The sequence below is a fragment of the Drosophila obscura genome, unplaced genomic scaffold (genome assembly GCF_018151105.1).
Source record: "Drosophila obscura isolate BZ-5 IFL unplaced genomic scaffold, ASM1815110v1 contig_186, whole genome shotgun sequence".
Taxonomy (NCBI): Eukaryota; Metazoa; Arthropoda; class Insecta; order Diptera; family Drosophilidae; genus Drosophila; species Drosophila obscura.
In genome coordinates this window covers 567,645-583,966 of record NW_024542774.1, presented here as the reverse complement: position 1 = coordinate 583,966, position 16,322 = coordinate 567,645, and the positions used below count along the sequence as shown (strand labels likewise).

The 16,322-nt window shown below is 48.5% G+C and overlaps 2 protein-coding genes across 2 annotated transcripts in view; both read left to right on the top strand.

Moving 5' to 3' along the window:
- Positions 1 to 5,084: 5,084 nt before the first annotated feature.
- LOC111081123 lies at positions 5,085 to 6,344 on the top strand. The gene has a single exon (XM_022377072.2). The coding sequence runs from the start codon at positions 5,249 to 5,251 to the stop codon at positions 6,266 to 6,268; it is 1,020 nt and encodes a 339-aa protein (XP_022232764.2). The 5' UTR covers positions 5,085 to 5,248; the 3' UTR covers positions 6,269 to 6,344.
- A 4,672-nt stretch (positions 6,345 to 11,016) lies between these two features.
- The window catches only part of LOC111080568 (nephrin), a 62,903-nt gene continuing 57,597 nt past the window's right edge, over positions 11,017 to 16,322 (top strand). The window contains 1 exon segment of the mRNA XM_041593280.1: positions 11,017 to 11,989. Within this exon segment, the coding sequence (XP_041449214.1) occupies positions 11,824 to 11,989 (166 nt within the window). The 5' untranslated portion in view covers positions 11,017 to 11,823.

The window sequence follows — 16,322 nt, the reverse complement described above, 5'->3', positions numbered from 1 at the left end:
ACAGCACCCAATATCCGAGAAAGAAAGAAAGAGAGAGGGAGAGAGAGGGAGAGAGAGTGCGAGAAAGAGCCGACAAACAAGAACAATAAATTTATGGCTTTTAAAAATGTTTAACTCAAACTTGACTCCCACTCCCCACTCCCCACCCACCACTGTGTGGCGCACTTCTAAACGTTGGCCATGTTTGCTGTGGTTGCTGTTGTGTCACAGATTTATAGCCAGCCCAGCCCAGCCCACCCCACACCAAAGAAAAGGGAAAACGGGAAAACTTCTTCGTTGGTTGGGCAGGGGGGGAGGGGCCTACAATCCCAGCGAGCGAACAAACGCCAAGGGAAAGCGAATAAAGTTTACGATTTTGCAGGTAGTCAAATTGAATAAATGTTAAGACAATTGCTGGCAAGAGTTAACTTTTGGTCATGGCACAAAAGTGCTTATCCCTGGCCCTGGCGCCCAAGTCGGGCTTTCTTGTGGGTTCAAACAATCAAACATGGAGAGGGGAGGGTCCCACTCCGACTTCTGGCCTGGGCCCCATCAAATGTCGGTGCAAATTTCATTAAAAATAAACTTTTTTCTAGCAAAAAAAAAAAAACGCGAGTACATTTTCATTTTATTTGTAGGTAAAAAAAATCACGGTTTGGGCACTTCCTCTCCGCATCCCGCTTCCAGCACGTGGAACCAACTGGAGAGAACACCCCCACCACCACTCCCGCCGCTCCATCTCATTCTCTCTCTCTTCGAATTGGCTTGGTTTTTATGGTCGTTGGCGCTTTTTATGACCACCAGAAGCAGAAGCAGCAGCAGCAGCAGCAACAGAACCAGCATTTGCCTCATTTCACTCCTGAGCGCGGCATCCCTCTCAGTCCTCTCAGTCCTTAACCCTCAGCCCGTCCCTCTGCAGCAGTCTCTGGCTCTCTAATTTGAATACCTGGCTGAGAATGAGAATCTGTTTGGTAATTTCTGGCGCTGCTGCTGCTGCTTTTTGCCTGCTGCCTTCCCGAGAGTTTCCCCGATAACGTTTCCCATAGCTCTTTATTGCTTTTAAATGTTTTTTTTTTTAGCCGCCTGCGAAAGGCTTTTGCCATAAAAACTAGACGATGGGACGGGGTACACGAGCGGGAATTGGTATAGAAATTTTGATATAGGAATTGTTTTTAGAGCCGCAGGAACTGCTCCAACTTTTGGCTGCGAACCCTTTCAACTCCCAACAATTACCCAATCGGTGGGTGGCAGGGCAGGTCAGGGGATATGCTGCCTCATGATGCAGAGTGCATCTCCTACTCCTGCTCCTGCTCCTGCTCCTTTTTGTGCCTGACCTACGCTACTACTTATGATGAACCGGACTTGGGACAGGAGAGGACAGGCACTGGCGTTCCATGGAGTGCAGTTCAGTGCAGTGCCAAGAGCTAAGTGCCGCTTCCGGTGGTCGTTGGTCGTTGGTCCACAAAAAGCTGCAGGTCCGACCGAGTCCGAGGCCATAAATCTGCAGGCAAAAAGCCGAAAGACTTACGCTGCACTGCCTCTGCCCTGCCCCTGCCGCTGCCCCTGCCTTGCCCGTGCTCATCGCCTGTACGCCAGGGGCGTAACTTATTTGCAATGCACTGAGAGAAATACTACAGCGAAAGGCTGCCACCAAGTAGGGATACACCCACGAATGATCTCAATCCGGCAGCCCATCGCAGCCATTGCTCGACGCGAGTTTTATTCCGCAGTGTAGCCAGGAAATTGCAGCAGAGCATCCACCTACAGGGGCCGCAGTTATTGTTGCAATTAATAAGAAAGTCGCCCGGGGGCAAAAAGCAAGCGCAGCGGCGTCTGCCGTGCCGTGCCGTGCGTTGGCACTTGGTTGGGCGGCGGCGGCGACGGCGACGGGCAGCCACTCGTCAGGGGGCTGAGCTGACCCCTGCAGCCACACAAAGGGAGGGGGCAAAGAGAGGTGAGTGGTGTGAGGATGGTGGAGCGAGGCGAGAGGCCAGCAGCAGCAGCAGCGTGAAATGTCCTTTGCACATTACATTTGCATTGCAGTTACAAGAATTTCGCATTTATCGCAGCCAGAAGCAGCAGCAGCAACTGCAACAACAGCAACAACAGCAACAACAACCAAGGCAAAAGATGAACATGCAACGCAGAGGAAGGGAGGCAGACGCAGAAAGAGCACCAAGAGCATCTGAAGAGAATGCGACAACAATGGACACTGGGCCAGAAATCTCGTCGCCAGCGTCGTCGCTAACAACTCGTGGCATTGCAGCTGCCAGATGTGGCAGGAATAGAAATGTGGAGGTGGGTGGCGGGTGGTGGCAGAGCCAAGGCGAGGCGAGGCGAGGTAAGGCGAGGCAAGGCGCAACATTTATTGTTTGCAAAGCCTTGTTTATTATTTTACGTGCATTTCGCTCTGTTGCCATCTTCGGCTGCAGCAGGGGCAGGGGCAGGGGCAAGGAGCAGGGGCAGGAGCAAGGAGCAGTGGGGAGCAGAGGTGGAGCAGAGGCAGGGAGCAGGAGCAAGGAGCAGTGGCAGGGGCAGTCGAAGCAAGGACTCTTTATGATTCACTCGGTGGCTCCTTTTTGGTCGAGGACATTTTGTAAATAGCAATGCCGTCCGTGCCCCGGCACAGAGCTTTGCCTTGGCTGGGATTTTCTCTCATCGTTCTCCTCGCCCCACCAGAACTCCTCCACCCCCAACCCCCACCCTCTGCCCCATATTCTGGCTGCGATTTTATTCACTCTCCACGGTTTATGTATGGCCCCTGCTGCCCCTGCCACTGCCGCATCCTTCTGACCCGGAACCTACGTATAGCCGCCCCACACCCCCACCCCGATTACACCTCGTCCGTCACTCGTTGGTGGTGGCTGCCGCCGCCGCCGCCGCTGCTGCCGCTGCTGCTGCTGCTGCGTCTTGGACTTGGATTTGGGTCCTGGTTGCTGGTTGCTGGTTCCTGGGGATGCGGTGGTTTTCTTTATGTTTTTTAATGCCGTGCGCCAAAAGTCCTTTTGTTTGTACACTTGTACTTTATGTACCGAGTGAAATTTATGCGCCTCTAAGTGGATTCGTGGATTCGTGGATTTCCACCACACCGCACTGCACCGCACCGCACCCCTCTGGTTGCTCTGTTTCCTGTATCCTGCATTTGTGCCTGCCAAACAGGAAATGCAATCCTTAGCATCCATAAAACTTGTCCAAAAAATTCTTGGGCCCAGGCCCAAGGCAAATGGGCCCTCCTCTGCCTCTTCCCCCTGCCGCTACCAGCCTCAGTCTCAGTCTCAGCCTCAGTCTCTGCCTTAAGATGTCCCAGCAGTCTCTTCAGACTTCTGCTTCCATTTTTCCATATCCCATCCATCGAATCACAATCATTCGACGCGTGTCCCAGGCCCTCGGCTGACTGCTCATCCGCGCATTTAATCGCACAACTTTGCAGTATATTAAAGCTGCCCAAACACTCGTAGATATCCCACTGTCTTCCACCGAAATGAACATAAAAATGGAGGCCTGTTCCAATCCTCAATTAACGCGAAAACAAAACGAAAACAAAACGCAACACGAAGCAGCAGGAAAGCAGGTGGAGGGGGGCAGCAAAACGGAGGACGAAATGGTAATTTCTGTTGCTAATTGGAAATCAAGGGGAGTAAAGGCAGTAAAGGCAAAAGGACATCGCGGGAGGGGGCGGGGGGTGCAGTCCGAAGGTAATCCAGGGCAGGAAAGGTAGAACTGCCAGAAGCCAAACCGGAAGCAAAGACACAGACCCTCCTCCATCTCTTCGTCCTTCCTTCCATCAGCAGGAAAAGTCTCGGCATTGGTCAATGCTCAGGAGAGCGTCACAAATGTTTGTCCATTTTGAAGGAAATTAATGCGAAATGTAACAATCGAATTAGGCTTAAAGGAGCACAAGAACCCAAGCGCCCAAGCACCCAAGAACCAAAGCGCCCAAGAGCCCCCACCCCAAACGAAGCGAGAACCGAACCGCTTCGAAACCGATTCGCCACGAATCGTTATACGATTCAATGGGTGGGGCTAAACAGCTGCCTGCCACCCGCCAGTGACCTTCAAAGACCAGGCCATACTCCAAAATTGATTTTAGGTATTCATTGGCAATGGGGCTGCGGGCCAGCAATTCTCATAAATTAAACATGGCACCCCCACCCCCCCTGCACACATAAACTAACGTGAGAAATGCCAGAGCCGGAGCAGTGCCGCATAAAAATGCCAGCATTTAACTCTGTATATTTGAAATATTTTAAATATAAATTTCAATATTAAACTGCGTTCGCCGACAGGAAACTGCTGCCAGTCCCAGCCCCAGCAACAGCCCCAACCCAAGCCCAACAGTCAACGAGCGATGGTAGCAGCGGAAGAGGAAAACGCTGGCAGTCGGACGGGCAGGACGGGCAGGACGAGCAGGAGAGCGGAAATGATCCATCGACGCTCGAGTTGGTTGTCCCAAAACGGTCCACAAACCCATCCAGTCGTTGGGCATTGGTCATGGGTTGCACGGGGGCCCACAACAAAAACAACAAAAACAAAAAAAAACCCAACTAAAACGATACCCAAACCGATGACGGAAATACCCTTTTCGAAGAAATAATTTTGTTATAATATTTGAATATAAGACTGAAATTTGCCTGTATATTAATTCTATGCCCATGGCAGCTGAATAAATTTATATCATTTAAATGCTTCTCAGATGCTTCGATCCCACTGCATTGCCAAACCTCTTGACAACAGAGGTAATATACCCTCTGAAAGGGCACAACGACAGCCGAAAAAAGGTCTCTCTTTTCGTTGCTGTTGTTGCTGACTTTTGGCCACAAAAACGTTGAAAATATTTGTGTTTCCACTTATTTGCATTAATGCCACGAACCGATTTACTGTCTCTCCATCTGTCTGTTTGTGGGTGGATTTTGGGGGCACAAAAGCCCCAAAAAAAAAAAAAAAACAGAGGCTAAAACAATTGCCACATGTGGGGTTCAGTTCAAGGCAATAAATACAAGAGAAATACAGAAATACATGCCGAGTATTTTGTGACTTTTGATTTGGGGTTAACTGGAACTGCAGCAGTGCCTTTCGTTTTCCTTTCATTTATGCTTGGAATTAACACACACACACATATGTATGTGTTTCCACATCAGTCTCTGGGGGTAGGTGTGAATTATGTAGGGGCAAACACAAAACAACTAAAAAAATAAAAGCTAAAAAAAAAATTAAATTTAAGTTGTGAAAACTGAGCGTAAAATCGAGATTTGTTAAATACGGCAAAATTATGTATCAGAGAAAGCCAAAGAAACCCAATTGGCTGGAAATACTGGACTCCAGCCACTGCTTGAGGAAGTACAGTTGCAAGCGACCCCGCCCGGCCAGATCGGTGGGATGTACTGCTTCGAACTGCTTGCAGCCAAGTCTGCAGTCCACCAAGACGAACAAATCGGCACCTACCAAGAAATTGAAGCTGAATATGTGCTGGCAGCTGGCCAGCGATCCCGCCAACCTTACCGCTTCCATGCAAGCGGCGGTACCCGTAGCTAAGGCTAGGGGGCAGGAGAAGCAGAATCACAAACCGAAGGATAGCCAAAAACCCCAGCCGGAGCACAAGCTGGAGCACAAGCCGAAGGAGAGGCTGGAACACAAGCAGAAGGAGAAACTGGAACACAAGCCGAAGGAGAAGCCCAAGTTGCAGGATGATCTGGGGCCCGAGACGGAGTACGAACAGGAGACCATTTTGCAGGATGAGCACGAGTGCAGTGAGGATGACAAAAAAACCAAGAAGAAGGGCCCGACGCGACTGTACTCCACATACCGAAAGCAGTCGCCGCGCAGGCCCATGGATTTCGCAAATATAATATTCTTAGATGCCAGAACGATGCCGTGGGACAAGCCAAAGGCAACCAGTCAGGATGGAGATTCATGTGCGACGATCAAGCATAAGCACAAGCGCGTTCATCATTCAGGGCCGAAGGGTACGGGCCGATCGAATAGAATGTATGGCGTTCCGTTGTGCGGTCCACCCAGCCTGATCATGGACATGGTCTATCCGCCCTCCAAGCAGATACAGCTGCGGCAGGAGCAGCTCTACCAGCATTCCGAATACGAGGATCAGTACTCACTAATGCTTCAGTCGCAGCTGCAGCAGCCGGAGCACTCCCATCAGCAGCAGTCCAATGATGGCGTGCCCATTTCATTGCAGCTTCTAGCCGGAACAGAGCCGTACACAGTGCCCTCGATGGAGCAGTTTCAGCGTGTGCAGAAGGGACAGCGATACTGCGGCAACTTTTACTACAATTAAATGCAAGACTACTTTAACTACAACTACAATAAATATTTGGCAATCTGTATTCGATTGCAAGAACTTGCAAGTGCAGCGGTGGGGGAATTTTCTTCCAAACTGTGCTTTGAACTATCAGTCCTATTGCCTTGCCATAGTAGGCTTTTCTTTTAAGTGCTCGATCGTTCTACTGCTTTTCGATCACTTGCTTGCTGCTTGCATTACGGTTCCGACTGCTTGCCCAAAGACAACTGTCCCCCCCTCGCAGTGCTTTCAGGCAACCTGTTCTCTCACTTATTCACCTGCTTGGACACTGCTTTGCTCTGTGCCTGTGCCTCTGTGCCATGGCTGTTGCCCTTCAATGACCTGTGAGCAACTTTTTGGTATTTAATATACTCTTAAAGTTTGTGCATGGGAATGGGGCAGGTGGTGGGTGTGGGGGCAGGGCTTCTGCACGCAAATACAATTAAAATCGGTGAAAATGAGAGGCAGCAAACACAAACAGAAACACAGACCAAATGGCGAAACAGCAGCGAAACGGCGCAATGGAAACGAGCAAATAATGAAGTGGATAAACTTTGCTGAAACATTGAGTTTTCGAACCGAAATCCAAATACAAAATTGAACAGAGTGTGGAGCAAGAGAGAGAGTGAGAGAGAGAGCGGGAGAGGTCAGCAAAATGAGGAGCAAGCAGTACAGAAAAGCAGTGAGCCCAGTGTGGCGCAGGGGGGGGATATGCCACTGTATTATTCAAGGTATCATGGCATCGGGAGGCGTGCGCACACACATACACACACACACCACACAACCTTTTAGAAGGGCAAACAGAAAGGGAAAAGCGTGGCGGCGCTATAGCATGGGAAAACTTTTGTAATTACAATAAAATTTTCACAAATAACTTGCAATTGTTTGTGCCAGTAGAAGCCCCTCGAAGTTGTCTAAAAGTAGATGGAGGGTGGTGGGGCAGGTTAAGCAGCAGCAGCATCAGGCAGGTCCTTGGTGTCCCCAATGCGAATGTGTTAATATTATTGTGTACAGCATTTTTACCCTGTGCTACATAGTACCCACCCCCTTCATCTATGTTGCAAAAGTGACAAAAATACAAAAGAAAATGAAAAGAAAACACCGCAAGAATGTCTCCTCCTTGAGTTTGGCACCATTCTCGCCCGACCACCGAAATAAATTAAAATATAATTAAAAATAAAAGAGACACACACACACCCAGAGAGAGAGAGAGAGAGAAGAGAGAGAGAGAGAAAGAAAAGTGTATTTGAAAACGTGGACCGGAATCGAATGGAGTCGTCTCGGGACAGGGACAGGGACCTTCTTCTGCCCTTCTATGCCCGTGGTCCCCTGGTCAGCATCATTCCCACCGGAGATTGCGTGCCTGGACCACTCCTCACTGAATTCTTAATCCTGAATTCTGTATAGAACATTGTTTTGCAAATTAATCTTCCAAAAATGTCTAAGAGCCTTTCCCGGGCAGGGGAGGGGGTTCCCTTGAGTTTCCTTGTTTTCTATCTTATTTATGTGCTCCAAATTTCGACTACTTCTTTTGGCATGCAAATATTTGTGATGCTCGTACGATTGTGTGTTGCAAATATTTATGTTTAATTTTTATTAAAGTGTTGCACGAGCATCCAGAGTGTTGCACTTGTGGGCGGGCGGCGCATGCGGTGGCATGCAGCAGAGGCTGTGGGCAAATGGCAAGAACTGTGAAAAGAATCAACAACAATGTGTGGCGGACGAAAACATCCTCAAGGAAATACGTAAACCACCGTACCGACATGTCATTCCCCCCCCCCATCACATTCACACAATAAACACCACAGCAAGGAGGGGGAGACAGCAGGCAGTAGGAGGGTGGGATGGGGGTGGAGGGTGGGGCGAAGGCAAATGAATCTAAAGATTACGAATGTCTGCTACATCTTCAAAATAAGAGTACACACAGAGTACATGCATACATACATATGTACATTTGTATGCATTTAGGATTGGCTTCGACTATGTTATACCCTCTACTTGCCTCTGCTTGTCTTTGCTTACCTCTACTTTCCTCTGCTTTCCACTGCTTTCCTCTGCTTTCCTCTACTTTCCTCTGCTTGCACTCTTATATTTGATAGCTGCCCGAATTTCAGTCTTGCACATACCCCCCTCCATAATTAATGCTCTTTTTTTGTCTGCCTCATTTGAGGAGCATGCACGAATATCAATATACCCTTTGCCAGCGAACAATACACGGGGGACGAGCTGAAAAAAACCCAACACCAACAGCTGTAAGTGAGAGAGAAAGAGAGAGAGAGAGGGCAGAAGGTAGCAACGATTCACGATTGATGTGCCTGCCGGATCCTGAGAGTGTGAATGGTCGCCTCAGAGGAGAGGACTGACTGCTGGTGGAGGAGGCATTGCAGCATTGGAGCCTTGATGGATGGATGGATGGATGGATGAATGGTTGGAGAGGCTTAGTCTAGGAGCAATGTAGCTTAAGCTTAGGGCTTTCAATCGAACGGAACAGGGGGGTACGGGGGCACATAGCTCCGCTTGTTGTATTTTATTGATTTGTTTTTCCTTCAGCAGCTTGCCCCCCCACCCAAGTCACAAAGGGGCAGGGGCAGAGAGATAGAGTGAGAGAGAGAGAGAGAGCGAAAAGAAGCGGCAGCATAGACGAAAAAGGACTGGCTCTAGGTGCCGACTAATAAAGTTCATCAAGGAAAGAAGTTTCTTCTTTTTTTTTGGGGGGGGGAGAGCTGTGAGGGGAACTGTGGCTGTGAACCCACTCCCTATGCCACCCACTCACGTTGCACTCGACAAACAAAAAATAAGTTTCTGATGGTTCAAATGAATGAGAAAACAAATTTGTCTTAGCCACGGTTTCGGTCTATTCACCTCTCTCTCTCTCTCTCACTCTCTTTTTCCTTGACCAACAATCTTCCCAAAAATCCATCTACGTCAGATTCAAGGACAACTCTTATTTATTTATATTTTGCTGAAAAACTTTCTACACATAAACAAGAAATTCAATGAGATTTTTCTGCTTGCAGCCGTTGAAGTGGTGAAAACCTTTTTATTGCTATTTATAAATATATAAATAAATTAGAAATTATAAATTGAAAATCGGTAGATAGATTCCTCATTTATTCGGGGCCAATGTATAATATAAGATTCACCTGAGGCCCTGCCTGGCTATCAGAGGGAATCATTGAGTCTTGTCTTTCATGGAATTCGCAAATTAATTTAATCACGCTCTGCGTTCTAAGGTATTCCCCCTTATTCCCCCATAGAGGAAAAAAATATGTACACCTAATGATGTAATTTCAAAGTAAATAAAAATTCCTTGAAATTCATATGTTTCTCTCCCAATTGGCATTTACCGGGAAAATTGCAAGCAAAGTGATCCCAGGGGGATTTACCAGTGGGGCGTGTAACAAGTGTTTGTGGCACAACGGAATTCGCAGACCAGCCATCCCCCTAAGGGGCACATATGGAGTCTGTTAGAGTTAATATGCTGCGAAAATTATATGGCGGAATGAAGCACACGGACAGACAACAAGGTTATGTAGATATATGTACTATGTATGTATGTATGTATGTATGTATATATTTTTTAAACTGCGTTCTAAGTATGACGAAAGACATTTGCCCCGAAACATATCCCACAATTACGGAATACGTTTATTCCCTGCCGTACTCCACAGTCAAAATGCTTCGAACATTGGATGTTGGCTTCAAACTTATACACACAGTGGTAGGTGTATAACAGTTTCAGTGTAACTCAATCGGAGCAACAAATAGAAGACTGACGATGGTGGCACTTCTACTGCTTGTAGTATATTTTGCTTCTAACCAGTACTTATACGTATAGGCAGTCTTCGAAAGTATCAGTAGCATACGCATACTGCTTGTAGTAGACTTGCCTGCGTACTTATACGGGGCAGCAACCCACCCTCACACAACATTATTCGTATACAAAGTAGTATTAGCTCTACTTATACGGGCTGCTACTCTGCTTGGTACGAGTGTATACGCATCATATGCGCTGCTTTGGCCCTTAGCTTGTACTTCTACCACGCGTTGTAGCATACTGTGACAGACTGATAGTATACTTATACCGTACTTATATCAAGAGTTGTATGCTCTCTCTCTCTCTCTGAATGTATACTCGTACTCACATCGCATAATTCTTTCTTATACTTATACCTGAGCGAATATGAGAGCTTGTTGGCGTATAAGTAGGTCTTGGAGCCATTGAAAACCGGCTTTTGGTCATCTTTGGGGAGCTCCAGCCAACGCACCTGCAGCAGTGTAGTGGCAAGTGGCAGCCGTACGACTAGTAGTAGTAGTAGTAGTAGCAGGCAGCAGCAGTCCCAGCAATAAACAATGTGCTCCAACTGTTTACAGACTGCTCTCTCTCCCACTCTCTCTGTCTGCTTGCGCTCAGTCTCTCTCTCTCTCTCTCTCTCTTTAGCCTCATGCTGCATGCCACCGAACAGTGGGCATCATCGTTCGTTGTCTTCGGTTCTTTGTCGTTTTCGTTTCGTTTGGCTGCTGCGTTTGCCGGAATCGAGAATTTAGTTCGGTTTTAGCTCTGATTCCGTGTGGACGCCTCGCCCTCGACCAGCGTGTCGTTTCCGTATCGTAATCGTTGTCCGTTTCTTCGATTTGCGCGTCGCATGGAGCCTATACCCCAAACACACACACACACACACACACTCATATACACGCACACAGTTAGAGTGTATGCACAGTGGAGTCGACAGCAGCATCAGCGACAGCGACAGCGACAACAACGCACAAATTATCGAGTCTGCGCCAAAAGTGATGGCAACTGCGAACCATCTTAAAGAGGTTCCCGCTTATCCCTAAATATACCCCCCACACCCCAAAAAAAAAAAAAAACGAAAAGTGTTGCAGCAACTGTTCAGCCCAGTGCTTGTGCCCCACTCCCACTTCCACTCCACAAGCACACGACCGGCACACGCACAGGCGTAGTTAGTATCCAATCCAGTTGCCGTTTTTCGGTTACGGGTTCGGTGCCCCCTTCGGTATTCCGCCCCTACCCCCTCCTCCCCTACCGCTCGTCGTCGTCGTCGCTGTGGTCGTCGTGGGTCATGTCACATGTCCTGGTGGCTCGCTCTGCTGCCTTGTGCCTGTGCCTGTGACGCCGCCGCACCGTTTCTTTGGGTGGGCGGCAGCCGGAATAATGCCGCATTAGAGGCGCCCGCAGAGACCTACGCGAGTGTCGTCGTCGGCTGAGAATTGAAATTGGAAATTTTTGTGGTGCGACGACTGTGGCAAAAGTGATGCGAATGTAACACGCCGAACCGAACCAAACCAAACCAAAATAAATGTGTGCCATTAATAGCTGGGAGGCAAACAAGCAGCAACGGCAGCGGCAGTGGCAACGGCAGTGCCCAGTGGCAGTGTCAGTGCTATAGCTTCCAGTTCTGAGTGCGGTGCGGTGTGGCAAGTGGTGCAAGAACAACAACGACAAGAGCCACAACCATTTAAAAACAACAACAGCAACAACAACAACAGAAGCGGGCCACCAAGTGTGTTGCAAATAAACGGCCTGCAACATGGCTTTGAATATGGCATTAACGAAAGAAGAGGAACAACAGCAACAGCAACAGACGCAGCAGCAGCAGCAGCAGCAACAAACCAAATGGCAGCAACATGCAACGAAACGTCGACGCTGCCATCAACATTGGATTAAAGAACAAAATCTTCAAATTCTGGCCATGGGTAAGTCTTTAAGCAACCAAAAACCAGGACAGACACTCGCAGGACATGGGAGGACGAACCATGGCAGCAGCAGCTGTTGCACCATTCATCTGCTCTGCATGCATGTCGCATGTTGCATGTGCTGCAGCAGCAGGAATACATTGATGAGAGACTATTTCCAGCCCATTTCCATCAGTTATGGGGCGTGGTTTTGGTAACTGGCACTCTGGACTCTGTGACTGACGCCCTCTGTGGTCAGCAGAGCCACATGCCGCATGCCGCACCACTCGTAGAAATAGTTTGTCTCAGGGCTCAAGTGCCATGTGCAGCGCGTGTGGGGGTGGGGTAGGGAGGGATTGCCCACAATTGGAAGCTAATTCATAATTATACAAGAACCGAGAGAGCACCACAAAACCGGACACACACGTACAGGTACCGGTACAGGTACAGTAGTCCAGTAGTCGCTACAGGCAACAACCAACTTCCGCTGCAATCAAACGCATTATCGCTGGACAGCTTGAAACTGGTTAGAATTGGCATGGGGCATGGTGGCATGGGAGAGCAGGCAATCGGTTGCTTCTTGGGCTCTTATCGAGAGCTTCCGCCCCTCAATCCACAATCGCCACAGAGCGCTGCCTTACGATACCGAAGCCGAATATCCAGAGAACAAATCTGAAACCAGCAATCGACAAAATATTTTGTTCCCTTTTTTTTTTGGGTTTTGGGGGCGTGTGCTTGCCAGTGGGTGGGGGGAGTGGTACGCCCATCATTAAAAGCTTCAATTGATAAAGCACATCAAAGCAGTGAGGGGGGCTGGGTAGAGAGAGGGTAAAGAGGGTGGCTAGAGGGGGGGCTTTTTAGACCAATTAGTTGAAGAGTAAAGCACCTGCTGGCAAGCAGCCCCTTGCAGAGAAATGAAAACACAAAAAAACAAAAACAAAAACAAAACCAGCAACAAAAACCACAGAAATACAAAGTGGAAGAGGGGGCAGGGGGGGGGGACAAAAAGAAAAACAAGTAAATCAAAAAACAAAATCAAAATCAGAAACGGAAGTCCATCTATCTGTGCATAGGTCTACGTGTGTGTGTCGTGAGTGTGTTTGTGTGTGTGTTTGTGTGTGTGTTTGTGTGTGTGTTTGTATTTGTGGCGTAAAAGGAAAAAGGAAAAGCATGTATTTGTCAGCACAAAATAATCAAGGATCATAATATGTCAACAAACAGACAGGCAGTGGCAGTGTGGCAGTGGCAGAGACACAGACACAGAAAGAGACAGAAACAGAATCCGAGAAATCTGCGGGGCAGGCGGGGGCATTGGGCCCAGCCAGGACCCAACAAAAACAAGCACAAGGACAGCCAGCCAGCCAGCCCCCAAAACGCAGAAAAGTTGCGTATGCCAAAGTGTCTGTGTGTGTGCGTTGAGTGTGTTTGTGTGTGTGCGTTGAGTGTGTGTGTCCATGTGTGAGTTGAAAGCATAGAAATGTGTGCCAGCAGAGCAGCAGAAGCAGGCAGCAGGCACCAGCAGCAAAACTGAAGCTGAAAGCCAAAGCTGAGCCAGCAGGCAGGCAGGCAGGCAGCAGGAAAAGTGTAGGACAAACATTTCGTAATAGATATAAGGGGGCACAGTGTGGTGGGGAGGAGAGGGAGGGATGGCCATGTGTGGCACCCTGGCAAAAGTCGTCGCGACTTGTCGTTTTTGTCTCTGACAGTTGGGCAAATGTGCTGAAGTGCATTGACAATACCACGAACCGAAGTACTACAGCGCTTGACCAAACCAAAGGCAATAGCAAAAAAAATAACCAGAGGAAAAAACTCTCAAAGCAACTCAAAGAGCAAGGATAAGGGAGTGGGAGGTGAAGGCGTGTGAGATCCGGTAGAAAGAGCACCCACCCAGCCCTGCCATTCAGCATTCAAGGGGGCAAAGTGTTAGGCACACACAATGAAGCAAGACGAAGCGGGCTCTGGGCTGCTGCTGTTGCTGCTGCTGCAGATATCTCGATAGATAATCTTGCCCCACACAGTGGAGAGCACAGGGGCCACAATCTGCAGGCAAGCATCTTCAAGGCATTTCTCTCTCTTTTTCTCCCTGTCTGTCTGTCTCTCTTTCTGTCTGTCTGTGGCACACTCGGCACTGGAACTGACTTTCTGTGCGGCGGCTGTCATTCTCTGGCAGTCTCACTGACTGGCAAAAGTTAATTGCGGATCCACAGAGAGAGAGAAAGCCAGAGAGCAAGAAAGCGAATCTTTTAAAAAGATTTTAGCTCAACAGCTTCAAACGCGCTGACTGCCCTCCAATGCTGTGGCAACTCTCTGTTTCCGTATCTGTGTGTCTCTGTGTGTGTGTGTGTGTGTGTGTGTAGTGTGTGGGCAGCTGAAACTGAACAAAAACAGCTCAAGAAACGCCCCATGTTTGGCCAACACTGACTTGCAGCTCAGCTCAGCTACTACTTGTCGCTGGCTTAACGAGCGTCACAAAAATAAACCAAAACCAAAACTAAAACTAAAACTAAAGCCATAGCCAGCGGCAGCGACAGCCGCAGCGACAGTTTATAATTTTTTGAGAGCCCTCACCCCCCCTCAGTGGACAGCCTGAGCAAGCGACGACGCCCCTGCGGCACCTTGAGACGACGACGACGACGATGGTCGCAACCAGTTTAGTATTGACGGAAAACCACAGCAGCAGCCACCACCCACCCACACCGTCTGCATCGAAGCCGATTGACACAGGCCACAGAAGTGGAAGCTGGAAGCTCAGTCTCAAGAGCAGACTGGGGCAGTGGCAGGGGGCAGTGGCAGGGGCGAGCATGGGCGAGCGCGTGGGCATAAATTACGTAATTATGAATCAAAAATAAAATCTAAAACTGCTGCACTGAGCTGAACTGAATTGGACAAAGGGAATCCAGTTGCTGTAACTGATTTAGATAACAAATTAAAGTTGAAAAAAAAAAAACCATCCAACGGCTAAAGGCAAATGCCAGACAGAGAGAGAGAGAGAGAGAGAGAGGAGAGAGGGAGAGGGTTTGAATCAAGCAAATAAAATTTATAATAAATAGAAATAAATACAAATTGATCCTGGCTTCAAGTTAGATTTGTGTCTGGGCAGTTTGATTCCATTTTCCATTCTACATTCAAGAACAAAACCTCCTTAAATGGTTGGTCCGCCTTTTGCTGACATTTCAGGCTTCATATTCAGGCACTTGAAACGTTTCCCTTTTGCCTGTTCTGGTTCTCATTCCGGCTCAGTGTATCCGCAAATAGACAGAAGCTGCATGGGCCTCGGAGAAGGAAGAAATCAAATATAACTCGGAGAAGGAAGGAATCAAATATAACTCGGAGAACACTCGTAATTGTGGAACGAAAAAAATGAAAACAGAAACCGAATCTTGTGTTTAGCGTAGGCCATAAAAATACACAGACACAGACACACACATGTTTATAAATACAAATCTTCAGCATGTGGCAAAAGGTGCAGAGCGTCGTGCCAGTGGCAGGGGCAGTGGCAGTTGTCAAACAGTTGCACTTGAAGTCGCCACACCAAGTGGATCGGCGGAGAACTCCCTCCCGCTGCGTTCGTCCGTCTAACGTATCGTATCGTATCGTAGCATGTGGTAATTGGCCCCGCATCTCTCTTTCTCTATCTCTCTCTCTCTTGGTAGAGTTGAGAGTGGCATGCCACACAGATTTATTATGGGATTTTCAACACCAACATTAGATGGCCCCTTGCTACGGTTCAGCTCTCTCTCTCTCTCTCGCACACGACGAGGAGGAGTATGTGGATATCCATGTATGGCATTTGTTTTGTTGTTGTTGGTATTTTCAAGAGTTACAAAAGCCAGGTCAAAACTATTTCCAATTATCTGGATATCTATTGTCTGCTAGGAGTGGCAGAGAGAGAGGGTGGGGCATGCAAGGCGGTAGCAGTGGCAGTGGCGGTGGCAGGATATTAGCAATGTGCAGCCTGGCGTGCTTCCTACGCAGTATATCCCCCCCCCAGAACCACACCCCCTCCCAGAAGGATGCGGTGGTTGAATGGCTGCCACTCCCTGGATGATAGCGCCCTTCCCCCCTGCCAACAACCCACCGCCAGATGACTGAGTTTGATGGGTTTGCTACGATATTGATGCGAATTGATTTGGTTAGTCAGATGTTGGACAGTCGTGGAGAGCTTCCCTTCCCTTCGCCCTTCGCCCTTCGCCCATCGTGCCATCCGCAGCAGGCAGCAGTTCAATGAATAAATAAAAATGAGGCAAATCAAGCAAGATGCCAAATGAGGCTCGTCATAGACGTAGCCATAGATGGAGAAGAGGCAGAGACACAGAGGCAAAGGCAGAGGCGATGCCTGGGCACTTTTGCGTTT

Bases quoted from the DNA above. Each gene is read 5' to 3' on its own strand.
- LOC111081123 (XM_022377072.2), top strand. From the start codon at position 5,249: ATGTATCAGAGAAAGCCAAAGAAACCCAATTGGCTGGAAATACTGGAC.